We start from the raw sequence: 27462 nt of genomic DNA, 5'->3' as shown, positions 1-27462 counted from the left end.
GGGCCTCAAGGGCTGAGAGCCTGAGACCAGGCTGCTCCAATGGCGAGGACTGACCCACGGTGGGCTCCAGAACCAGAACTGAAACTAAAAGCTTGCAAAGTCAGGACTCAGACATCATTGAGAACTTTTTCATTGTCCAGCCTTCACATTCAACCTTTGCTTTGCCTGCCAGTTCGACTGGTCCTACTTGCAGCTTTTGTTGAGATGGTTGTATGTGGTCCACCACAGCCAGCCAGCCCTCCTCTGCTGTCAGGACAACCTTTCATTATCTTCTGGGGGATCCGTGATTCTTCCTGCTCGAGAAGGCCAGATCTTCGATCTTTTGGAATGGAACGGGAGGGTCGTGTCGCGGCGTTTTATGAGGACACTCTGGGGAAATACCCATATTTTCTGGACCAAGACACACCAGTTAACAGGGGGTTACCACAACACACACGACTGGACGACCACCTCCAGAAGACACAGCAGGACATAGAGGCAGCTTTACCAGCGCCAAGGTACCTCGGACTAGGGGTGCTGTTCTGGGCAGAGTGGGCTCCACAGTGGGCAAGGACTGGACCAAAACAGGAGATATATCTGGAGGCATCAAGGGCCCTGCTGAAGACATTCTTTCCTAACTGGACCCCCGAAGAGGTGGAGAAATGGTCACAGGTGAGCACAGATGTGTGATCACTTAAAGTGAAACTGTTAAATATCATGTTGTTATTTTGAATCCCATCATTATTCACGGAAACAGCCAGCAATAATTAGCTTGGGCCACCATCTTGGTATAGTTAATGGTGTTCCACAGTGTAAACAAAGCAACGTGCTTGTTCTTTACACCACAAAAGCAGCAGAAGTGTTTGGGGAGGGGGTTCCAGTCCATAAACAGTGCTTGAAAAATATTATGTGGATCTTTTAATGTGTTCATAGAAGAGCATTTTGTGTAAAATAATAATTTTATTGGTGGCCAACAGCAGCTGATCTGATGTTCTGTCAGTCAGTGTGTCTGTGACAGCAGAGAATTCTGTTACTATGAATGAGAGTGAAAGCTGATATATAACTGAGGGAGGGGCAGTCAAAGATTATAATTAAATCTAGTACTGTTTTAAAATTTTATAATTATATAGATTAAAAAGGGAACTAATATTAACAAGAGCAATCAGAGATTTCTGACATCTGCCAATCTGTATCCAGATCACCTCCAAAATTCAGAGTCTTCCATGGCCTAATATCTATCTGTGGTGAAAATTTGCTGAGAATCTGTGAAGTAGTTTTGATGTAATCCTGCTAACAGTAATCCTTCAAAGCCTACATAAAGTGAAATCTTGATCCAGAATCCAGATCCAGGTCATCTCCAAAATTTAATGGAGTCTTCCATGGCCAAATAGGTATCTGTGTTGAATATTTTGTCAAAATACGAGCAGTTGTTTTGACGTAATCCTGCTAACAGTAATCCTTCAAAGCCTATATAAAGTGTAACTTGATCCAGAATCTGGATCCGGATCCCCTCTAAAATTTAATGGAGTCTTCTTTGGCCTAATATGTATCTGTGATGAAAATTTCATTAAAATATGTACAGTAGTGTTGACGTCATCTTGCTAACAGACAGACAGACAAATAAATAAATAAATAAACGTAATAATAATAATGACGATAATACATATATTTATCTAACACTTTCCAAGAATATATTCAAAGTTCTTACAAAAATAAAATGCGTATAGGCCTCCACAGACAGATTAGCTGTTCATGGTGATGTCAGTCCAACCACAGGCACTAAGAGGGAGGGGTGCAGCTACATCAGTTTCCATAAATTTGGCACCTATGGGGAAAATGTACCAATGCTTCTTGACGTTGGACCAAGTCAGGGATTATGAGTTTCTAGATTCTGATGGTTCAAGTGTCCAGACTAGCAAATGCAGAACATGGAACACCATTACTGGTGGAGCAGCGAAGGAGATCCACCATGTTCTTGAGGGTAGACATTAGAGCAATACTGCAGCATCAGTAGAAGTGCTCAGTTTATGAACTCTGCCCTCAAACGTCATTTCCGAAAGAATCCACAGACTGCCACCTGCTCGACGTCCCAGATTTACTGTGGCTAGATTTCATGATTAGACAGTTTCCTCTGGAGTTTGCACACATTCTGGATGGATGAGTTTCCAAAAGGACACAAAAATGTTCTTCCACCACAACATCCTCAAAGACGCCAGGGATCCAGTTGCTGTTCAATCTCATCCAGCCGAGTTATCATGCATGGCCTGGTGGCAATTCTGGCCTGTGTCGGGAACTGAAAAAGCGTACTGTGATGGCACTGAGCACTACACAAAGGTGCATTTGTGAGAGGAATCTAGCTGGAATTGAGTAACCCTCAACCTCCCATATACAACGGAAATCAAAGCACTGAGTTTCTCCAGTCATTGCAAATGACAAGCACAGTCCTTACACATGACCTGGCAGGAGCTGTACATCACCGGTGCCAGGGTTCTTGTGGATAATCCTCCACTCAGCTGCAAACCACAGAATCTCAGTGAAATTTCAAGGGGTTAAAACAACTGAGGTTGGATAAATCTGCCGGGATTTGTGGTATCAGGGCTGTGGCTCTTAAGGTGGCCATGCTGTGCTTCTGGTGTCGCAAGCAATCTTTACTTCCATTTGAGTTACAGTTATCCCCCAACAGACTGTAAGAAAGGACTTGCCCTTCTTGAGAAAAGAGAGGGTGACTGCTTGGATTTCAGCAAGTACTGAGGTATTACTCTACTCTCATCACTGGTGAAGGTACTTGAAGTTACCTATCTAGTACCATGTGCTTGCTGCTCAGTGACCAGAGCAGTCTGGTTTGATGCCCAAAAAGTCATCCTTTGACTGTCTCCTAGGTTTTCAAGTGTTCACTGAATACAGTGAATATCAGGAGGCCTTCTTACAGCCTATGTTGAAGTCTTTTTTAGTTATCTGATTGGGCTGCTTTGAGGAACATATTGAAAATTTGCAGGATTTCCAATATGTTTCTGGACATTATAGCTGATGTACACACGAACAATGTGTTGGCTGAGTGTCCAACATCTTCCTTATCAAATTCTGGTGTTCATCAGGGATGTCTTCTGGATCCTATTTTGTTTGATGCTTATACAGACTGAGTGTTGGGTTAAGTTATGGAGTCTAGAGACTCAGGTTCCTCTGTCAGTCTGGAAAGTTTCACTGATCTTTACTTTGTAGATGATGGTGTGATCTTTGTGGAATCAGTGGATGTCCTTAATTTACTGAAAATGAAGAGTGAAAACAAATGGTGTCTGGACAGACATACACACAACGTGTCGACTTTGTTGTAGAACTTATATGAGAGGTTTCTGCACTGATGTAAAAGTAACCAAAAGCTGATTATAATGGCTACCCTCCACAAAGAGGAGGCAAGGTACGACCTTTTCAGAGCATCTACAAACAGTGACTATTTAACACATAAGTATTCCATAGATTAAAAACAGACATTTTGGAAGAATAAGACGATTTGTTTGGCACAACGTAGATTCCCCAGTAGAGAAGAAGGTCATGAGATGATTCTGCTCAAACTGACAGGATGTGGTGGAAGGTTGATGTGAGGTTTGACTGAATTCTTAAAGCACAATTATTTAATTTTATTTGGAATATGGTCAGAAACTCTGCAGATATTGTGTGAACCAGCAAAATTTCAATGTTTGTGATCTATTAATTGTGCCACAGGTGGACTTCGAGGCTGCAGCTCAGTCAGTAATGATGGAGACCCTTCAGGAGGTCAAAAGGTTGCGGCCCAAAGCATTATGGGGTGTCTCACCTTACCCCAGGTGCAACAATGGCAACCCTGGCCAAACCTTGTTGGCAAATTACACCGGCCGCTGCCCCACTGTGGAGATGGCCCTCAACGACGAGCTCGTGTGGCTCTGGAAACGATGCTCTGCCCTGTACCCCCTCCTCACCCTGGAGAAGCTGCAGGTTGGGTAAAAACACCATCACAGTCACTCTAGTTTTTGCATTTCACTTTTTTATTTTATGCTCCCTGGTGGATGGGTTGTGTGCACGTTTTCACATTTTTATTCACAGAAATTGAGCACCTCATTTCCTCTTTATGCAGGGCGGGACCTCTGGAACACGGCTTTATTTGTCCAATCAAATCAGAGAAGCTCTGCGCGTAGCATCTGTGCCTGGTGTGGCGTACGATCTTCCCGTGTTCCCACTGGTCAAGAGCGTCTATACCTCCACTAATACATTTATTTCTCAGGTGAGATGCCGGGATTCCAACTACTCTGCACGACTCAGAAATTTCAACGTGGAATTGATGAAAAAGACTGAAGTTAAAGTATAAAAAAGGAGATGTGTGTACTGTTTAAGCATCAATTATTTTCTGCTTCACACAGTTTTATTTCCAAGGGAAGAAGGTTTTTCTTGCTACGGATCACTTCACACTTGCATCATCACGTGTAAGACTTGGGATGGATCAGACGAGCCGCTGGATGACATGAGCATGTAATGGACAAGTGTAATGTCTGCCACATATGTCAAATAGAAATACACAAAGAAGTAATTCAAGAAGACTGGAGTCTAATATGAACAAAAAGTTATGCCAAAATAGCATCATATTCTATAACCTGTTACCATCTAAAGGCAGAAGGTCAGTGTGTTTTCGGATTTCACACCTTCACACATACACGCACACTCACACCAGTGCAAGAGGCTCAATTCCACACTTTAGTGACCCTCGAGTCACATGACCACTTACGACCTTTAGAATCATCACAAAGACGTTCTCGTCTCAGATTCAGTTTGTTATTTTGAAAGCAATATTTCTACACGTTGCTTCCACAGTATCTTACAAAGTATCAGTACTTTGCTTGCAGTGGCAAATCACGAGTTTAGAAATCATGATTCAACTCTCAGTGCACATAAACCGATTGGTCAACTTGCAAGGCCACGTGCATTAATATGCACTGTGTACCATGTTCAAAGAGATCTAATTAAAAATCTAACTTTGTATTTCTACAGCACATTTCCATCTGAAGAAGATCAGTGCAGCAGATAACAGAATATTTACAGAGGAATCCTGAAAATGGTGATACAAGCACCAGATTCAGCACAAATACTCCTTAGACATTACTCTTGTGAAAAACGATTGGCCACTTGTATTTTCAGTGGGCAGCCAGGTAGGAGTCAATTAAATAATTACACAGGGGTCAAAATTAAAAGATGCACCAATTATATTGAAAACTATACCACATTATTTGTCTGATTACAAAGCTTCCAAAAAAGTATAGTCTGGACAATCTGTGACTGAATGTTATGGAGTTATGAGGTAAAAACAGAAAGAAAGGTGATAAAGGTCAATTTCAGTTTGTACAGGGGCCAAAAGTTAAAGTTGCACTAGTTTTGGTAAAAAGTGATGCAAATTATTGGTTGAGTTAATAAGGTTTTTAAAAGAAATCGTTTGCACCATGTGTCATGCTTAGTTATCATGTTACGGGGTAACATATGTCACATGTCATAGAATCCAATGGACATCGACAATGTTTGACGTTTACTTTGGAGACCAAACATTCAACACAGTCAAAACTATTCCATTTATTAATCCTATTAGATCAAGCTATAATTTGCACCACTTTTTACCAAAATTGAAGCAACTTTAACTTTTGACCCCTGTACAAACTGAATGGTTTTACCACATAACTTCATAACATTCAGTCACAGATAGTCCAAACTATACCTTTTTGGAATATTTATGATCAGATAAATAATATGGTATAGTTTTCTGTTGTGTGGGCCGCTGAAGAGGAGGTACTGCTGGCCCACCACCACCAGTCGGCGCCCTGCTTGGAGTGCGGGCTTCAAGCATGAGAGGGCGCCGAGACAACAGAGAGTGACAGTTGTCACTCATTTACACCAGCTGTCACCAATCACCACCTTCCCTACAAAAGCCGGATTATTACTCCACCTCCTCGCCGAGAAATCAGCTACCGTTTAAGGTAATTCTCTGCAAGTCATACTTCTTGAGACTAATTATTGTTCTGTGTGCAGCCGTATTCCTGAAGTCTGTCATAATTGGATTGGCATGCAGTGAGAGTCTGCGACGTCTTCGCCTCTCACTCCATCCAAGGAGCAACTGTCAGGAGCTGCACGGGTGATTCTGTATCGGAGGTGGAGGTTTTCCCTCCCTGAAGACCTGTGGGTGAAGGATTACTGGGTGTGTGGATACACACTCACCATTAACTGTTTTCATCTTCTGCCAGCAGTACCAGGGTCTGCAACAGAAGACGGTGTCCACCTGGGGACTCAGGACTTGGCGGCTCCAGTGTTCTTCAGGCTGTTGGTGGTGGAAGCTGTGTGGGTCCCGGCTCTTCGATCGCCAGAGGTCTCCTATCTTCGAGCCTGCCCACACGTCACCTTGTGTTTAATTGGCATTATATATTTTTGTCTGTATCCAGTTGTGCGTTTCACAACATTAAATTGTTACTCTTTGTCTTATCCATTGTCCGTTCATTTGCGCCCCCTGTTGCAGGTCCGTGTTACGACACCTTCCCAACAGGATTTCTCAGTTGTGTGGGCCGCTGAAGAGGAGGTACTGCTGGCCCACCACCACCAGAGGGCACCCTGCCTGGAGTGCGGGCTCCAGGCACCAGAGGGCGCTGCCACCTCACAGGAGCAGCCGGGGTGACAGCTGTCACCTACGACAGCTGTTACCAATCAGCTGATCCGCAGCGGTATATCTGCAAGACGTCATCTCCACTTCTTTGCCGAGATATCGCTCTACCAAGGAGGTAACATTCTCAGCTGACTGTGTTTATAACAGAAATATCTGTTGCTTGTGTGTGTTTGGACAGCAGATACTCTGTTTCTTTTTTCGACGAGAGGTGGAGGTGGTCTTCCCACCGTACGTGTACCCACATCTAACTGTTTTTGTTCCTCGCCAGCAGTACCAGATCCGACAAGCGGAGGCAGTGGCCACCTGGGTGTTTGGGACTTGGCGGCTCCAGTATTCCCGGGGTTCGGTGGCGGAGGAAATCGTGTGGTTCCGGTTCTGCTTTAGACGGACGTCTCTTATCTTCGAGCCGGCCCACATGACACATTTTTTGTGAATTGACTATTTATCCATAATTGTAATTCGCCGTGTTGGTTGTGCTTCTTCACAACAGTAAAGTGTTATTATTTGACTTCCTCCATTGTCCGTTCATTTGCGCCCCTGTTGTGGGTCCGTGTTCCTACACTTTCACAACAGGATATCTCGGCCAACGTCATGGACCCCGAGGGGCGTCAACCGGCTGTTGAACGGCCAATGGAAGAACAGGGCGCACAGGCGTCTGCAGGAGGAATGGTAGGTGAGTTGCAGCGAGTCCTCACCGCCTTTACGGCTCGGTTGGATCTAATGACCGAGCAGAACGTCCTCCTTAACCGCAGGGTGGAGGCTCTCGCCGCTCAGGTGGAAGCGCGCCTTCAGGGCGCTGCTGCGGCTCTCCCTCCTGTCGATCCTGTGCGCAACGTTGACATTCCACAGGTCGTTCAACGACCCCTCCCACCTTCCCCTGAAGCATACATAAGCCCTCCAGAGCCGTACGGGGGTTGTGTGGAGATGTGCGCGGACTTTCTTATGCAGTGTTCGCTCGTCTTCGCACAACGTCCCGTCATGTACGCGACTGATGCTAGTAAGATAGCTTATATGATTAATCTGCTTCGCGGAAAGGCACGCGCTTGGGCTACAGCGCTCTGGGAGCAAAATTCACGGCTCCTTCAGACATATGATGGGTTTGTGAGGGAGTTCAGAACAGTGTTCGATCACCCAAATAGAGGAGAGACCGCTTCAGCCGTGCTGCTGTCAATGAGACAGGGGCGCCGGAGCGCAGCTGCTTATGCAGTCGACTTCCGCATCGCGGCAGCGAGGTCCGGCTGGAATAGCACTGCCCTCCGTGCCGCCTTCGTAAACGGACTGTCGTTGGTCCTGAAGGAGCACCTGGTGGCTAAGGACGAACCGCGGGATTTAGACGGGCTTATTGATCTGGTTATACGATTAGACAATCGGTTAGAAGAATGCCGTCGGGAACGAGACGAAGGGCGTGGCCGGGCACGCGCCGTCCCTCTCCCTTCCGGTTCCAACCGAGCTCCGCCCTCCCCACGCTCCACGGCCTCTACGCTCCGTGTGGTTACAGCTCCCCCTGCTGATGAAGCTATGGACATGAGCAGGGCCACATTTAGACCACCGGATAGACAGAGGAGGCTGGTCTGCGGAGCGTGCTTTGTTTGTGGCTCGATAGAGCATCAAGTGAGGGACTGCCCCGAGCGGTTAAAACACCAACGCCCGCCCCTAGAAACTGGGCTAGGGGTGGGCCAAGACATTCACGTGGGACACACCCATATTGACACACGACTCCCAGTTACAATCCTTTATAAGGATTTAACCCTTCAGGCCCCAGCACTGGTGGACACGGGCTCTGAAGGGAATTTGCTAGACAGCAGATGGGCCAGGGAGGCAGGGCTCCCTCTGGTGGCACTTACTTCACCTGTGCAAGTACGGGCACTAGACGGCTCCCTACTCCCTTTAATCACACATAAGACACCTCCAGTAACTCTGGTGGTGTCAGGGAACCACCGGGAGGAGATCGAGTTTTTTGTGACTCCTGCCACCTCCCGCGTGATTCTAGGGTTCCCCTAGATGTTAAAACACAATCCCCGGATCGATTGGCCGTCCGGGGTAGTGGTTCAGTGGAGCGAGACCTGCCATCGGGTATGTTTAGGTTCCTCGGTTCCTCCCGGTTCCCAGGCTAAGGAGGAGGTCAGAGTCCCGCCCAATCTCGGGACAGTGCCGGTGGAGTACCATGACCTTGTGGACGTGTTCAGCAAGGATCTGGCGCTCACCCTTCCCCCGCACCGCCCGTACGATTGTGCCATTGATTTGGTTCCAGGCGTTGAGTTCCCGTCCAGCAGGCTGTACAACCTCTTACGACCTGAGCGCGAATCAATGGAGACCTACATCCGGGACTCTCTAGCTGCCGGGTTGATCCGGAATTCCACCTCCCCGATGGGTGCAGGTTTCTTTTTTGTGGGGAAAAAGGATGGCAGACTACGTCCATGCATTGATTACAGGGGACTGAACGAAATCACGGTTCGTAACCGATACCCATTGCCCTTGTTGGATTCAGTGTTCACACCCCTGCATGGAGCCCAAATGTTCACTAAGCTAGATCTTAGAAATGCGTATCACCTGGTTCGGATCCGGAAGGGAGACGAGTGGAAGACGGCATTCAACACCCCCTTAGGTCACTTTGAGTACCTGGTCATGCCGTTCGGTCTTACAAACGCCCCCGCGACGTTTCAAGCATTGGTTAATGATGTCTTGCGGGATTTCCTGCACCGATTCGTCTTCGTATATCTGGACGATATACCCATCTTTTCTCCGGATCCTGAGACTCATGTCCGGCATGTACGTCAGGTCCTGCAGCAGTTGTTGGAGAACCGGCTGTTTGTGAAGGGCGAGAAGTGCGAGTTTCACCGCACTTCTTTGTCCTTCCTGGGGTTTATCATCTCCCCTAACTCCGTCGCTCCTGATCCGGCCAAGGTCGCGGCGGTGAGAGACTGGCCCCAACCCACCAGCCGTAGGAAGCTGCAACAGTTCCTCGGCTTTGCTAATTTCTACAGGAGGTTCATTAAGGGCTACAGTCAGGTAGTTAGCCCCCTGACAGCCCTGACCTCACCAAAAGTCCCCTTCACCTGGTCGGATCGTTGCGATGCCGCGTTCAAGGAGTTGAAACGGCGCTTCTCGTCTGCACCCGTTCTGGTGCAGCCCGATCCTAGTCACCAGTTAGTGGTTGAAGTGGACGCCTCGGACTCAGGGATAGGAGCTGTGCTTTCCCAGAGCGGGAGGACCGATAACGTCCTTCACCCGTGTGCCTATTTTTCCCGCAGGTTGACCCCGGCCAAACGGAACTATGACGTCGGCAATCGAGAACTCCTTGCGGTGAAAGAGGCTCTTGAAGAGTGGAGACATCTGTTGGAGGGAACGTCCATGCCATTCACGGTTTTCACTGACCACCGGAACCTGGAGTATATCAGGACCGCCAAGCGGCTGAACCCCAGGCAAGCCCGCTGGTCACTGTTCTTCGGCCGTTTTGACTTCCGGATCACCTACCGTCCCGGGACCAAAAACCAGAGATCGGATGCCTTGTCCCGGGTACATGAAGATGAAGTCAAAGCAGAGTTGTCGGATCCACCGGAACCCATCATCCCGGAGTCCACTATCGTGGCCACCCTCACCTGGGACGTAGAGAGAACCGTCCGGGAGGCCCTGGCACGAAGCCCGGACCCCGGAACTGGGCCGAAGAACAGACTCTACGTCCCACCAGAGGCTAGGGCTGCAGTCCTGGACTTCTGTCACGGCTCCAAGCTCTCCTGTCATCCAGGGGTGCGAAGAACCGTGGCAGTTGTCCGGCAGCGCTTCTGGTGGGCGTCCCTAGAGGCCGACGTCCGGGATTATATCCAGGCCTGCACCACCTGCGCCAGGGGCAAGGCTGATCATCGCAGGGCTTCGGGACTGCTCCAGCCGCTACCCGTGCCTCATCGCCCCTGGTCCCACATTGGCCTGGATTTTGTCACGGGCCTCCCACCGTCCCAGGGCAACACCACCATCCTCACGATAGTGGACCGATTCTCCAAGGTGGCCCACTTCGTGGCCCTCCCGAAGCTCCCGACTGCCCAGGAGACAGCGGACCTCCTGGTCCACCACGTCGTCCGGCTGCATGGGATTCCAACAAACATCGTCTCCGATCGCGGTCCCCAGTTCTCCTCGCAAGTCTGGAGGAGCTTCTGCCGGGAACTGGGGGCCACGGTAAGTCTCTCATCCGGGTATCATCCCCAGACCAACGGGCAAGCAGAACGGGCCAATCAGGAGGTGGAACAGGCCCTGCGTTGCGTGATGGCCGCGCACCCGGCGGCCTGGAGTACCCATTTGGCCTGGATCGAGTATGCCCATAACAGCCAGGTGTCGTCAGCCACCGGCCTCTCCCCTTTTGAGGTATGTCTGGGGTACCAGCCTCCTTTGTTTCCGGTGGTTGAGGGAGAGGTCGGTGTGCCCTCGGTCCAGGCCCACCTGCGGAAGTGCCGTCGGGTGTGGCGTGCCGCCTGTTCTGCTTTGCTCAGGGCCCGGATGAGGACGAAAGCCCATGCAGACCGTCGGCGGGCCCCGGCCCCTACGTATCGGCCAGGACAGGAAGTGTGGTTGTCAACAAAGGACATTCCCCTCCAAGTGGTGTCCCCTAAACTGCAGGATCGGTACATTGGTCCATTCAAAATCCTCAAGGTCATCAGTCCAGCCGCTGTGAGGCTTCAGCTTCCGGCCTCACTGCGGATCCATCCCGTTTTCCATGTGTCCAGAATTAAGCCACATCACACCTCACCCCTCTGTACTCCGGGTCCGGCACCACCTCCTGCCCGGATCATCGATGGCGAGCCGGCTTGGACTGTGCGCCGGCTCTTGGATGTCCGAAGGATGGGCCGGGGCTTCCAGTATTTGGTGGACTGGAAGAACGCTCCTGGGTGAAGAGGAGCTTCATCCTGGACCCGGCCCTCCTGGCCGATTTCTACCGCCGCCACCCGGACAAGCCTGGTCGGGCGCCAGGAGGCGCCCGTTGAGGGGGGGGTCCTGTTGTGTGGGCCGCTGAAGAGGAGGTACTGCTGGCCCACCACCACCAGAGGGCACCCTGCCTGGAGTGCGGGCTCCAGGCACCAGAGGGCGCTGCCACCTCACAGGAGCAGCCGGGGTGACAGCTGTCACCTACGACAGCTGTTACCAATCAGCTGATCCGCAGCGGTATATCTGCAAGACGTCATCTCCACTTCTTTGCCGAGATATCGCTCTACCAAGGAGGTAACATTCTCAGCTGACTGTGTTTATAACAGAAATATCTGTTGCTTGTGTGTGTTTGGACAGCAGATACTCTGTTTCTTTTTTCGACGAGAGGTGGAGGTGGTCTTCCCACCGTACGTGTTGCCGGGTGCACGCGCACCCACATCTAACTGTTTTTGTTCCTCGCCAGCAGTACCAGATCCGACAAGCGGAGGCAGTGGCCACCTGGGTATTCGGGACTTGGCGGCTCCAGTATTCCCGGGGTTCGGTGGCGGAGGAAATCATGTGGTTCCGGTTCTGCTTTAGACGGGCGTCTCTTATCTTCGAGCCGGCCCACATGACACATTTTTTGTGAATTGACTATTTATCCATAATTGTAATTCACAACAGTAAAGTGTTATTATTTGACTTCCTCCATTGTCCGTTCATTTGCGCCCCTGTTGTGGGTCCGTGTTCCTACACTTTCACAACATTCTCGGCCATTCGTCATGGATCCCGAGGGGCGTCAACCCCAGCTTGAACAGCCAATGGGAGAACAAGGAGCGCAGGCATCAGCAGGAGGCGTGGTAAGTGATCTGCAGCAAATCCTTACCGCTTTCACCGCTTAGTTAAATCTGGTAGCCGAGCAGAATGCAGTCCTCAATCGGAGGGTGGAGGCTCTCACCGCCAGAGTGGAAGTGCGCGACTCGAGCGCTGCTGCAGTGACTCCTCCTGCTGGCCCTGGGCCACAGATAGACGTTCCACTGGCCGTTCAACAAACCCCCCCACCGTCCCCTGAAGCTTACATAAGCCCTCCAGAACCGTACGGAGGCTGTGTCGAAACGTGCGCAGACTTCTTAATGCAATGTTCGCTCATTTTTGCACAGCGTCCAGTTATGTACGCATCAGATGCCAGCCGGGTGGCTTATGTGATTAATTTGCTTCGAGGTGAGGCATGCGCCTGGGCTACGGCGCTTTGGGAACAGAATTTGTGGCTCCTGACGTCATACGCTGGGTTTGTACGGGAATTCAAACAGGTGTTTGATCATCCCAACAGAGGCGAGACCGCCTTGAGCGTGCTGCTGTCAATGAGACAGGGGCGCCGGAGCGCAGCTGATTATGCAATCGACTTCCGCATCGCGGCTGCGAGGTCCGGCTGGAATAACGTTGCGCTCCGCGCCGCCTTCGTAAACGGACTGTCTTCGGTCCTGAAGGAGCATCTGCTGGCTAAGGAGGAACCGCAAGATTTCGATGGGCTTATCAATTTGGTTATACGCTTGGACAACCGGTTGAATGAACACCGTCGGGAGCAGGCCGGGGGGCGTGGTCGAGCACAAGCCGTCCCTCTTTCCTCCGGGTCCGAAAGGGTGTCGTCGTCCCCACGTTCCACTGCCAGAGGGCTCCGTGTGGCAACAGCTCCTCCTGCTGACGAAGCTATGGACACGAGCAGGGCCAAATTAAAATCAAGTATCAGACAATGGAGGCTGGCCCGCGGGGAGTGTTTTTTCTGTGGCTCTTGTGAGCACATGTTAAAAGACTGCCCCAAACGATCAAACTCCAACGCCCATCCTTAGGAACTGGGCTAAGGGTGGGCCATAATATGTACACGGGGAAAACCCATAAATCTGCACGAATCCCAGTAACAATCCTGAGTGGGGATTTAACCCTTCACGCCCCAGCACTGGTAGACACGGGGTCAGAAGGGAATCTGCTGGATAGCAGATGGGCAAGGGAAGTAGGGCTTCCTCTGGTGGCTCTGCCTTCACCATTGAAGGTGCGAGCACTAGATGGCACTCTACTCCCGTTAATTACACATCAGACACAGCCCGTGACCTTGGTTGTGTCTGGGAATCACAGGGAGGAGATCGTGTTTTTTGTGACACCTTCTACCTCCCGAGTGATTTTGGGATTTCCATGGATGGTGAAGCACAATCCCCGGATTGATTGGCCGTCTGGGGTGGTGACGCAGTGGAGCGAAACCTGCCACCGGGAGTGTCTTGGATCCTCGGTTCCACCCGGAATGACAGCTAAAGAGGAGGTCAAAGTCCCCCCCAATCTGACGGCGGTGCCCGAGGTGTACCACGATCTTGCTGACATCTTCAGCAAAGATCTGGCACTCACTCTTCCCCCGCACCGACCGCACGTTGTGCCATCGATTTGATCTCGGGCGCTGAGTACCCGTCCAGTAGATTGTACAACCTCTCACGTCCGGAACGCGAATCGATGGAGACCTACATCCGGGGCTCCTTAGCCGCCGGGTTGATTCGGAACTCCACCTCCCCGATGGGTGCGGGTTTCTTTTTTGTGGGTAAAAAAGACGGCGGACTCCGTCCATGCATTGACTACAGAGGGCTGAACGAGATTACGGTTCGCAATCGATACCCGTTGCCCCTGTTGGATTCGGTGTTCACGCCCCTGCATGGAGCCAAAATGTTCACCAAACTAGATCTTAGGAATGCGTACCACCTGGTTCGGATCCGGAAGGGAGACGAATGGAAGACGGCATTTAACACCCCGTTAGGTCACTTTGAGTACCTGGTCATGCCGTTCGGCCTCACTAATGCCCCCGCAACGTTCCAAGCATTGGTTAATGACGTCTTGCGGGACTTCCTGCACCGGTTTGTCTTCGTATATCTGGATGATATACTCATCTTTTCTCCGGACCCTGAGACTCATGTCCAGCATGTACGTCAGGTCCTGCAGCGGTTACTAGAGAACCGGTTGTTTGTGAAGGGCAAGAAGTGTGAGTTCCACCGCACGTCTTTGTCCTTCCTGGGGTTCATAATCTCCTCCAACTCCGTCGCCCCGGATCCGGCCAAGGTTGCGGCGGTGAGAGATTGGCCCCAACCAACAAGCCGTAAGAAGCTGCAACAGTTCCTCGGCTTTGCAAATTTCTATCGGAGGTTTATTAAAGGTTACAGTCAGGTTGTTAGCCCCCTGACTGCCCTGACCTCCACTAAAGTCCCTTTCACCTGGTCGGATCGGTGCGAAGCCACGTTTAGGGAGTTGAAACGCCGGTTTTCGTCTGCACCAGTTCTGGTGCAGCCTGATCCTATTCGCCAGTTCATAGTGGAGGTGGACGCCTCTGACTCAGGGATAGGAGCCGTGCTGTCCCAGAGCGGGGAGTCCAACAAGGTTCTCCATCCATGTGCCTACTTTTCCCGCAGGTTGACCCCCGCTGAGCGCAACTATGACGTGGGCAATCGGGAACTCCTCGCAGTGAAGGAGGCTCTTGAAGAGTGGAGACACCTGTTGGAGGGAGCTACGGTGCCTTTCACGGTTTTCACGGACCATCGGAACCTGGAGTACATCCGGACCGCCAAGCGGCTGAACCCCAGGCAAGCCCGCTGGTCCCTGTTCTTCGGACGCTTTGACTTCCGGATCACCTACCGTCCCGGGACTAGGAACCAACGATCCGACACACTGTCCCGGGTGCATGAAGAGGAAGCCAAGGCCGAGTTGTCAGACCCCATCGAGACCATCGTTCCCGAGTCCACTGTCGTGGCCACCCTCACCTGGGATGTGGAGAAGACCGTCCAGGAGGCCCTGGCAAGGAACCCGGGGAACGGTCCTAAGAACAGACTCTGCGTCCCACCAGAGGCCAGGGCTGCCGTCTTGGACTTCTGCCACAGATCCAAGTTCTCCTGTCATCCCGGAGTGCGTAGGACCGTGGCAGTGGTCCAGCAGCGCTTCTGGTGGGCGTCACTGGAAGCCGACGTCCGGGACTATGTCCAAGCCTGTACCACCTGTGCTAGGGGCAAGGCAGATCACCATAAGATCAGGGGCCTCCTCCAGCCCCTGCCTGTGCCTCATCGCCCCTGGTCTCACATCGGCCTGGACTTCGTCACGGGCCTCCCGCCGTCCCAGGGCAACACCGTCATCCTCACGATAGTGGACCGGTTCTCCAAGCGGCCCACTTCGTGGCCCTTCCGAAGCTCTTGACGGCCCAGGAGACAGCAGACCTCCTGGTCCACCACGTCGTGCGTCTGCATGGGATACCATCGGACATCGTTTCGGATCGTGGTCCCCAGTTCTCCTCGCAGGTCTGGAGGAGTTTTTGTAAGGAACTGGGGGCCACCGTGAGTCTCTCGTCCGGGTATCACCCACAGACGAACGGCCAGGCAGAGCGGGCGAACCAGGAGTTGGAGCAGGCCCTCCGCTGCGTAACCTCCGCGCATCCGGCGGCTTGGAGTGACCATCTGGCCTGGATCGAGTACGCCCACAATAGCCAAGTCTCATCAGCTACCGGCCTCTCCCCTTTTGAGGCGTGTTTGGGGTATCAGCCCCCATTGTTCCCACTTGTGGAGGGAGAGGTCGGGGTCCCCTCGGTCCAGGCCCACCTGCGGAGGTGCCGCCGGGTGTGGCGGACCGCCCGTTCTGCCCTGTTGCAGGCCCGGACGAGGGCTAAGGCCCATGCAGATCGCCGGCGTTCCCCGGCCCCTACATACCAGCCTGGGCAGGAGGTGTGGTTATCAATTAAGGACATCCCACTTCAGGTTGAATCGCAGAAACTCAAAGACCGGTTCATCGGACCTTTTTCCATAGTCAAGATCCTCAGCCGGCCGCGGTGAAGCTGAAACTCCCAGCTTCACTGCGGATTCACCCAGTGTTTCACGTCTCCAGATTGAAACCATACCACGCTTAACCACTCTGCGCCCCTGGACCCGTACCACCTCCTGCCCGTATCATCGACGGGGAGCCAGCATGGACTGTTCGTCGGCTCCTGGACGTCCGTCAGAAGGGCCGGGGTTTTCAATACCTGGTGGACTGGGAGGGGTACGGACCCGAAGAATGCTCCTGGGTGAAGAGGAGCTTCATCCTGGACCCAGCCCTCCTGGCCGATTTCTACCGCCGACACCCGGACAGGAGGCGCCCGTTGAGGGGGGGGGGTCCTGTTGTGTTGGCCGCTGAAGAGGAGGTACTGCTGGCCCACCACCACCAGTCGGCGCCCTGCTTGGAGTGCGGGCTTCAAGCATGAGAGGGCGCCGAGACAACAGAGAGTGACAGCTGTCACTCATTTTCCTTCCCACTGTAGCCAAGTGCTTGCTCACAGGGGGTCGTTTTGACCGTTGGGGTTTTACATCAATATTGTATGGCCTTGCCTTACAATATAAAGCGCCTTGGGGCAACTGTTTGTTGTGATTTGGCGCTATATAAAAAAAAAATTGATTGAAATTGATTGATTTACACCAGCTGTCACCAATCACCACCTTCCCTACAAAAGCCGGATTATTACTCCACCTCCTCGCCGAGAAATCAGCTACCGTTTAAGGTAATTCTCTGCAAGTCATACTTCTTGAGACTAATTATTGTTCTGTGTGCAGCCGTATTCCTGAAGTCTGTCATAATTGGATTGGCGTGCAATGAGAGTCTGCGACGTCTTCGCCTCTCACTCCATCCAAGGAGCAACTGTCAGGAGCTGCACGGGTGATTCTGTATCGGAGGTGGAGGTTTTCCCTCCCTGAAGACCTGTGGGTGAAGGATTACTGGGTCTGTGGATACACACTCACCATTAACTGTTTTCATCTTCTGCCAGCAGTACCAGGGTCTGCAACAGAAGACGGTGACCACCTGGGGACTCAGGACTTGGCGGCTCCGGTGTTCTTCAGGCCGTTGGTGGTGGAAGCTGTGTGGGTCCCGGCTCTTCGATCGCCAGAGGTCTCCTATCTTCGAGCCTGCCCGCACGTCACCTTGTGTTTAATTGGCATTATATATTTTTGTCTGTATCCAGTTGTGCGTTTCACAACATTAAATTGTTACTCTTTGTCTTATCCATTGTCCGTTCATTTGCGCCCCCTGTTGCGGGTCCGTGTTACGACACCTTCCCAACAGTTTTCAGTATGTTTGGAGCATCTTTCAATTTTGACCCCTGTGTAATTCTTCAATTGACCACTACGTGGCCACCTATTGAAAATTCAAGTGGCCACTTTTGTTTTTGTTTTTTTTTGTTTTTTTTTTAGTAGAGTAATGTCTAAGGAGTATTTCTGCTGAATTTGGTGCTTGTATCACCATTTGAAGCATTGTTTCAGTTATTTGCTGCACTAGATGTTCAAAGCGCTTTGCAATTATGCCTCACATTCATCCATTCACACACACACACACACGCACGCATCAATGTCAATGTGCTGCCATGCAAGGTGCTCAACCATACACCAGGAGTGACTTGGGGATTAAGGACCTTGCTCAATGGTCCTTATCAATTTCTTCAGTCTAATGGGGATTTGAACCAAGGATCCACTGGTCATCCAATACTTTAACCTCGAGACCAGTGTTCCTCAATTTTTTTCACACCAAGGACTACTTAGCCAAAAAAAAAAAAAAAAAAAAATGGTGGACCACCCAACTCCCCAAACATCCAAAAACAATGAAAATTTATATGAAAATAAAACATCTATTAGACCTTGGAGTAATTTTTGAACAGTGTGAGAAACACTTTTCAGTTAGAATATATGTGATATTTTCCCGATACACTCATAGACCACTAGGGAACACGCATGGACCACTGTTTGGCAACGCCAATATCTTTGTGGGAGAATGCAGGTCCCAGTCTTTGGTATCCTGGTGCTTCCTGCATGGTTGTGAGACTTCGATGCTAACCCGGCCTCAGGTGACAACTGGATATTTTTGGCACAAAGTCTCTTCTCAGGATCTTTGGGTACTTTGGTACGCTTTGTGTGAAAAGAAAGGTTACAGAGATGAGATAAATAGTATCACTTGCATTGTGAGGAAACATCAGCTATGACATTTTGGCCATGTGGTGCATTTCTCTGTGTGATCCAGCACCCAGGTACCTCAGTGTTGAGGTCCCCAGTGGCTGAAAAAGATCAAGGACATGCCCATGCTTCAGTTGACTGCAGCAGAAAGATGGTTACTTTAGGGCCCCTTCACACATTGTGCGAATTTGGTCGATTTGCGCATAAAGTGCACATGAAGCAGGAATCGTACGCAAAACGTGTAGACACGCATGAACATCTAACACCGCTCTCATGGCATGAAGAAAATGTGTGGCCATTCATACTATCATCACCAAAACAGTCAGCAGATGATCACTTTCAAGCTGGATGTAAAATTTGTCTAAGTGCCCCACGACTGTGAAGTTACCGAGTGCACATGTGGCGTGCCAGAGTGTCGGCTCCCCCAACAAGTCCATGTGGCTTCACGTTCAGCTCCGCCAGGACTCTTCCTAGAGCTGGCTGCCTGTCTGAAGTCAGGGAGGTGACCAAGAGCCCGATGGTCACACTGTCAGAGCTCCAGCATTCCTCTGTGGAGAGAGGAGAACCTTCCAGAAGGACAACCATGTCTGCAGCAATCCACCAGTCAGGCCTGTATGGTAGAGTGACCAGACGGAACCCATTCCTTCATAATGGCCTGGTCACACGGCACTTAACGAAAGTCAACAAAAGTCCAAAAGAAACAAGAAATCTGGACTTTTGGTGACTTTCATTGGCATCGTTTAACCTTCGTGCAGCTTCGTTCCTGCAGCTGGCGCTTCATCAGGATTTTTAAACTGTTGAAAAATTTGAATGAAAGCCACCAAAAACCTCAATTCTTCCGTATATCATTTTGATGTTGTTCTTGGCGATTTTTTATCGTTTGCTTAGTTTTCGTAACGTTAGCGTTTCGTTTGACTTCGTTCAACAAGCTCAATGTTTACACACACTACAGAAGCCAGTTTGTGAGCGCTGCAGTGGAGGAGCATATTTTGTGTTGTCTGCTCTGATCTCTCAGAGCGAACCGTGTCTCAGTTTGTGCAAACCAGGCAGCAGTTTACGGAAGCGAGACTTTGAGCCATGAAGTGTGTAAAAAGTTCCAGCAGCAGTGGACATTCACATGTGAACAGCTTTGATACACAGAGGTGTGACATATGAAAACAGAAAACTCAGTGTGATCGCAAATGGCTGCATTCTTTTTGTGAAGGTTTGAGTCGCTAAATCATGTATGAGGCAGTCCTTCTGTGCAACTACAAAACATCCAAACACTGAATGCATTCATCCAGAGTGAATCTGCTTGTGAGAAGGTGAAGCATGTGCCTGTGTGTGTGTCTCTGATCCAGGACCACAGCACCTGTCTGTGCGTGATCAGAACTGGTAATCGAACCCGCGTGCGTGCACGTGACTAACACACATCTGCAGCGCCGGTGATCAGAAACACTAGGCTTTTGGAAAAAAAAGGCAGAGAGATAGACAGCATGTCTCTCTCTCTCCCTCTGTCTCGTATGCACGCATTTTGGGTGTACAGACAGCGATTAGAGTTTTGGTATTTGAGAGATTTGAGAAATATTTGGCATGTTTGCAATGTGTATAATTTTGGTGGTGTATTTAACATGTGTGGTTAGTGTGGTGGGGGTCTTTTTGTAAAACTGAGGCGTCTTATGAATGTCGAACAAGTGCTTCAGGTTTTTTTTTTTAACTGGAGCAAGACGTATTGCGCCGTGGATCGTCAGAGTCTGAACCCCACAGTGAGGATTCTGATGATGAAGGAGATGATCCTTCTTGTGTTCTAAATGAGGATCCAGAGCAGGTGGCTCCACTGACGTGCGCACAGATCTCCACAGTGGGTCGGATCACGTGCTTCTGTTTGCAGCTGAGCTCCGTCCCAGCGCCGAGTCCTGGAACACAGACATGCAAACACACACTGCTCCAGCAGTGGCTCCAGGCTCATTTCATTTAAAGCGTGGAGATTGTTAGCTTTGGTTTTGTTCCTCTTTCATCCCTTTTGCACTCTTGATTTGCAGGTTATTTGGTGATGAGAAAAGTCAAAAGCTCATTCGTCGAACGTTTGTCGACGACGTGTGACTGGGCCTTAAAAGCCACATGGCAGAATCTTCTGATTATATTATGGACTGTAGATGATGGAATCCCTCAATTCCTTGCAATTGAACATTGAGAAACCTTGTTCTTAAACTGTTGGACTATTTTTTTTTTTTTTTTTTACAAAGTGGTGACCCCATCTTTGCTTGTGAATGGCTGAGACTTTTGGGGATGCTCCTTTTATACCCAGTCATGAGTGTCCTGAGTTCCCAAATGCTTATTGAGTGTTGTTAGAAGGAAAGGTGATGTAACACAGAGGTAAACATACCACTGTCCCAGCTTTTTTGAAAGGTCTTGTAGGCAGCCATTTCAAAATGACCAAATATTTGCAAAAAAAACAATAAGGTTTATCAGTCTGAACATTAAATATCTTGTCTTTGTGGTGTATTTAATTGAATATAGGTTGAAGAGGATTTGCAAATCATTGTATTCTGTTTTTATTTACATTTTGCACAACCTCCCAACTTCATTTGAATTGGGGTTGTATATTATGGACTGTAGATGATGGAATCCCTAAATTCCTTGCAATTGAATGTTGAGAAACATTGTTCTTAAACTGTTGGACTATTTTTTCACGCAGTTGTTCACAAAGTGGTGATCCTCACTCCATCTTTACTTGTGAATGGCTGAGCCTTTTGGGGATGCTCCTTTTATACCCAATAATGACACTCACCTGTTTCCAGTTAACTTGTTCCCCTGTGGAATGTTCCAAACAGGTGTTCTTTAAGCATTCATCAACTTTCCCAGTCTTTTGTTGCCCCGTCCCAACTTTTTTGAAACATGTTGCAGGCATCCATTTCAAAATGAGCAAATATTTTTACAAAAACAAAGAAGTCTATCAGTTTGAACATTAAATATCTTGTCTTTGTGGTGTATTCAACTGAACATACGTTGAGTAGGATTTGCATATCGTATTCTGTTTTTGTTTTTTATGTTTCACACAACGTCCAGCTTCATTGGAATTGGGGTTGTGTATATATACACACACACACACACATATATTAGATTGGGTGTTTTTCAAATAATAATTCAACAATAAAACATTCAAATGTGTGTAATTTTTAAATATAATCTTGCAACAATATATTTCGTTTTTCATGACTGTGGAGGTATACATATCTCTTAACAATGATCAGTTTCATTAACTGACTATTTTGTTGATAAATCCATTCTAATTTTGCCAAATAAATCAATTGATAAATTAATTTGCGCATCTTTTTTTTCAAATCCCTATTTGTTACTGACTCATTAAATAAACAGCAGCTTTACATTTTGTTAAACTCTGAAACATGTAACTGGATTTTTGTTGGGGTTTTTTCTCCTTTTCCAGACAGATCTGGTCAACACCATTGGAGAGAGCGCTGCCATGGGAACAGCCGGAGTCGTCATCTGGGAACGAAGTGAGACCAGGACGGAGGTATACCAGGAACTTACCGACCCAGACAGTAGGAACGTCACATCAGGACTCAGTTTAAAGTTAAAACATCCTTAAAATCCAAAAATACTTCTCTCAGTCAGTGATACTCACAGTGTTGCGTAGTACCTCATTTAAAATACTGTATTTTACCAACAAACACTTTTGTTCATCTTCCTTGATATCAGAGGATCCAGTACTCTGTAGTACTCTGTGGTACCCTGTGGCTCTCTGTGGTTTTCTGTGATACCTGTGGTGCTCTATGGTACTTTGTGGTTCTCTGTGATACCTGTGGTACTTTGTAGTTCTCTGTGATACATGTGGTACTCTGTGGAACTTTGTGGTACTCTGGGATATCTGTGGTACTTTGTGGTACTCTGTGGTACTTTGTAGTTCTCTGTAATACTCTATGGTACTCTGTAATATTTGTGGTACTTTGTGGTACCTGTGATACCTGTGGTACTTTGTGCTACTTTATGGTACTTTCTGGTACCCTGTGATACCTGTGGTACTCTGTGGTACCTGTGATACTTTGTGCTACTCTATGGTACTTTCTGGTATTCTGTGATACCTGTGGTACTCTATGGTACTTTGTGGTACTCTGTGATACCTGTGGTACTTTGTAGTTCTCTGTGATACATGTGGTACTCTGTGGAACTTTGTGGTACTCTGGGATATCTGTGGTACTTTGTGGTACTCTGTGGTACTTTGTAGTTCTCTGTAATACTCTATGGTACTCTGTAATACTTGTGGTACTTTGTGGTACCTGCGATACCTGTGGTACTTTGTACTACTCTATGGTACTTTCTGGTACCCTGTGATACCTGTGGTACTCTATGGTACTCTGTGGTACCTGTGATACTTTGTGCTACTCTATGGTACTTTATGGTATTCTGTGATACCTGTGGTACTCTATGGTACTTTGTGGTACTCTGTGATACCTGTGGTACTTTGTAGTTCTCTGTGATACCTGTGGTACTCTATGGTACATGTGGTACTCTATGGAACTTTGTGGTACTCTGGGATATCTGTGGTACTTTGTGGTACTCTGTGGTACTTTGTAGTTCTCTGTGATACCTGTAGGACTCTATGGTACTCTGTGCTACATGTGTTATTTTGTGCTACTCTATGGTACTTTCTAGTCCCCTGTGATACTCTGTGATACCTGTGGTACATTGTAGTTCTCTGTGATAGACTATGGTATTCTGTGGTACCTGTGATACTTTGTGCTACTCTATGTTACTTTCTGGTACCCTGTGATACCGGTGGTACTCTATGGTACTCTGTGGTACCTGTGACACCTGTGGTACTTTGTGCTACTCTATGGTACTTTCTGGTACTCTGTGATACCCGTGGTACTGTATGGTACTCTGTGGTACTCTATGGTACTTTCTGGTACCCTGTGATACCTGTGGTACTATATGGTGCTCTGTGGTACCTGTGATACTTGTGGTACTTTGTGCTACTCTATGGTACTTTCTGGTACTCTGTGATACCTGTGGTACTCTATGATACTTTCTGGTACTCGGTGGTACTCTGTGATACCTGTGGTACTGTATGGTACTTTCTGGAACTCTGTGGTACTCTCTGGTACCCTGTGATACCTGTGGTCTGTGGTACTCTATGGTACTCTGCGGTACTTTGTGCTACTCTATGGTACTTTCTGGTATTCTGTGATACCTGTGGTACTCTATGGTACTCTGTGATACATGTGGTACTCTATGGAACTTTGTGGTACTCTGGGATATCTGTGGTACTTTGTGGTACTCTGTGGTACTTTGTAGTTCTCTGTGATACCTGTGGGACTCTATGGTACTCTGTGATACATGTGGTACTCTATGGAGCTTTGTGGTACTCTGGGATATCTGTGGTACTCTGTAGTATTTTGTGGTACTCTGTGGTACTTTGTAGTTATCTGTAATACTCTATGGTACTCTGTGATACCTGTGTTATTTTGTGCTACTCTATGGTACTTTCTAGTCCCCTGTGATACTCTGTGATACCTGTGGTACATTGTAGTTCTCTGTGATAGACTATGGTATTCTGTGGTACCTGTGATACTTTGTGCTACTCTATGTTACTTTCTGGTACCCTGTGATACCGGTGGTACTCTATGGTACCTGTGGTACTTTGTGCTACTCTATGGGACTTTCTGGTACTCTGTGATACCCGTGGTACTGTATGGTACTCTGTGGTACTCTATGGTACTTTCTGGTACCCTGTGATACCTGTGGTACTTTATGGTGCTCTGTGGTACCTGTGATACTTGTGGTACTTTGTGCTACTCTATGGTACTTTCTGGTACTCTGTGATACCTGTGGAAATCTATGATACTTTCTGGTACTCTGTGGTACTCTGTGATACCTGTGGTACTTTGTGCTACTCTATGATACTTTCTGGTACTCTGTGGTACCTGTGTCCCTTTCAGCTTTACGTTTCCTTGTCCATTTTCCAGAGAGAGTGTCAGGATCTGGCAGAGTTTGTCCGTACGGTTCTGGGACCGTACTCCATCAACGTCACCAAAGCGGCTCGACTCTGCTCAGCCTCCCTCTGCCAGGGAAAGGGTCGATGCATTCGCCAAAATCCCGAAAGCTCCACCTACCTCCACATCCCACCCCAATCCCCAGTGCTGTCCAAGGTAACAAACAAAAAGAATAACTGGTGCGAACTGGAATTTAATGTGTAAACATGGGAGCAGATCACAGTTAAAACTGTGAAATATCTGAGGAGGGTTACACATCAAGTCAATTTAGAAACGTTCAACAACAACAAAACACAGACAAATAGAACACACGCACTGCCCTCATGAAGTCCAGATGAAGTCGTCATTTCCACTCAGCACTGATGTTCCACAAACGGTACTACACGTATGCTCCTGCAGGTGTGTTGGCCTCGAACAGTGGCGTGGTCAGACTCTGCGCCTGAACACACGCCTTCATGTCATAGAACACCAAAGAACAAAGAAGAACCTGGTCTAAAGTCCAAGTCTACATACTGGCTGACCTCCCTGCTCTCTACTCAACCATTTCAAACATGTTTGAAGCGTGATGTTCACTGCACCGCCGAGACACCTGGTCTGTCAGAAAGGACAATCTCTACGGTCGACAAACAAAGACTCTTTGGTACTTTGAAAATGTGCACAGACTCCACCAGTGGGAACATAGTTCCTGCACATATTGGGTACTAGTTCCAGCTGTGAAAAAGGACTAAGCACACTGAGAGGTTGTCCAGCAGTGTGGACTTCCTGTCCCGTCGCGTCTTTACACACACAGATAAATATGCAGAAATGCAAAACCTCGTCTTTTGTTCTTTATCATTTTCAGTGTGTGTGCTGAAAGCTGGAAACACAACATCTCATTTTCCAGTCACGACTCAATAAACGCAGGCACGAGCTACAAAGGAGGAACTGGACAGCAGGGAGTCCGGTAGCCTGGGGATGTTCTGCGTTTAAGCAGAGAGGAAACGAGGAGCCGAGCATCCAGCCGAGATTCAAAGCACTGAACGCAACAACACAACTTTCCTCAGCAAGCACCACATTTCACACACATCTCTGCACACGTACAGTTGTGCTCCAAGGTTTACAGACTGACAGAATTTTTGTTCTTTTGGCCATTTTTCAGAGAATATGAATGATAACACAAAAAATGTTTTTTTTCCACTCATAGTTAGTGGTTGGGTGAAGCCATTTATTAACAAACAACTGTGTTTACTCTTTTTTAAAACATAATGACAACAGAAACTACCCAAATCACCCTGATTAAAAGTTTACATCCCCCTGTTCTTAATACTGTGTGTTGCCCCCTTTAATATCAGTGTCATCTTGGAGTCTTTTGTGGTGGTTTGTGGTCTGATGGTGAAGCTGAATATGTCTTGAACTTTATTTACATCAATTATGAAGAAATACAAACAATATGGCACTTTATGGTAAAAATGCATGGAGTAGACAGTTCTCAAAAACTGACTGTGCAAGAAGGGGAAGAGTGAGGAAAGCCACCAAGACACCCAGACAACCCAGAAGAAGTTACAGGCTTCATGATCACCAGTTAAACAGCTTCATGAGGAGGATTTTCTTAAAAAGACCTGAAAGTTTAGCTACAAATTGCCAGAAGATACATCTGCGATGCAAGCCTGGAGTTGATCTATTTTGGTGAAAGAAAATCTTTCTCTGCTCTACTCCACTATGAAGCTAAGAGTGGTGATGCAAAATGCAAAGCTTGCAGTGTGCACAATTTCTCCACTCACAGCCACAGAAGCCTGTAACTTCTTCTGGGTTGTCTGCTACCACAAAAGATTCCAAGCTGTCACTGATGTTAAAGGGGGCAATGCATAGTATTAAGAACAGGGTACACAGTCAATTTTGCAGAGTAAAATTATTATTATAGAGTGAAATCGACTCTACCGTCTTGCCAAATCAAGTTTTTCTACTCCAATAAGAGTCATTAACAGCATGATGGAGTTGATTTTGCACTGTGAGAGTATATTGACATCTTTTTGGACTGGGACCAAATGTTATGCTGGCAGAGTAAATTTTACTCTGCAAAGTTTAATGTGTATGTAAACTTTTGATCAGGGTCATTTGAGTAGTTTCTGTTGTCATTATGATTTTTTAAAAAAGAGTATAAACACAACTGTTTGACAATAAATGGCTTCACACAACCACTAATCATGAGTGAAAAAAGTTTTGTTTTATTATTCATATTCTCTGAAAAATGGCCAAAAAAAAAAAAAAAAAAAAAAAACTGCCAGGGTATGTAAACTTTTGAGCATAACTGTATGTGTGATGTTTATGATGGTGCTGAACCTCTTCATGCCGCAGTGCAGGAAGGTGGTGGTTTCCTTATTGCTCCTAATATAAAACTTTTGTTGTTGCTGGAAATATATCTGAAAAAAAAAAAATCTATGGTCGTCTTATAATCAGGACCGTCTTATATTGGGGCCAAAACAGTATTTTCTTTGATAGGGTTCGTCATTCACTGCATTATGTACCCTCTTTCTTCTTAGGCACAAACAGATGCAACAGAAACGGAAACTAAACCTCCAGAACCAGACACAGCTGAGATCTGGAAGAGGGACTTCCAGTGCCAGTGGTTCCAGATGTTAGACGGTGACGTCTTGGTCCAACAGTCTCCCAAAGATGGGGTGTCTGCTGGGGAAAAACTGGGCGAAAACTCCAGCAACACTCGAAAAACTACAATCACATCTACCACAGGTTTGACATCAAACGGTGCCTCAGTGAAGGAGTTCATCCTCAGCAGTACACCCAGAACCAGAAGTCCAAAGGATGCACCGGACGTTCCGATGGGAGGCAGCACTAAATCACCAAGTGTCTCACATCTGACTGCTGCAGTTTGTCTCCTGGCTGGAATTTTATACTTGCAACCTTAACGAGGCTCCCAATGAGGCGGGAACTATCAGAAAGTGTTTAA

The 27462-nt window shown here is 48.2% G+C and overlaps 1 protein-coding gene across 1 annotated transcript; it reads left to right on the top strand.

Annotated features, from left to right (window-relative positions):
- On the top strand, nt 1-27462 carry LOC117511570 (hyaluronidase-1-like). The gene is made up of 6 exons (XM_034171558.1): nt 1-651; nt 3700-3948; nt 4088-4234; nt 21953-22039; nt 24492-24674; nt 27038-27462. Exons 1-6 carry the CDS (start codon nt 40-42, stop codon nt 27419-27421), a joined length of 1662 nt encoding a protein of 553 aa, XP_034027449.1. The 5' UTR covers nt 1-39; the 3' UTR covers nt 27422-27462.

This window comes from Thalassophryne amazonica, chromosome 6 (genome assembly GCF_902500255.1).
Source record: "Thalassophryne amazonica chromosome 6, fThaAma1.1, whole genome shotgun sequence".
Lineage (NCBI taxonomy): Eukaryota > Metazoa > Chordata > Actinopteri > Batrachoidiformes > Batrachoididae > Thalassophryne > Thalassophryne amazonica.
The sequence above is the reverse complement of the archived record's forward strand: the minus strand, read 5'-3'. Positions and strand labels throughout refer to the sequence as shown.

What these genes read in the sequence shown, in the direction of transcription:
- LOC117511570 (XM_034171558.1), top strand. Translation starts at nt 40, where the DNA reads ATGGCGAGGACTGACCCACGGTGGGCTCCAGAACCAGAACTGAAACTA. An exon ending in AGGTGGAGAAATGGTCACAG is followed by an intron (nt 652 to 3,699) that starts GTGAGCACAGAT and finishes ATTGTGCCACAG; the next exon opens with GTGGACTTCGAGGCTGCAGC. An exon ending in TCACCCTGGAGAAGCTGCAG is followed by an intron (nt 3,949 to 4,087) that starts GTTGGGTAAAAA and finishes CTCTTTATGCAG; the next exon opens with GGCGGGACCTCTGGAACACG.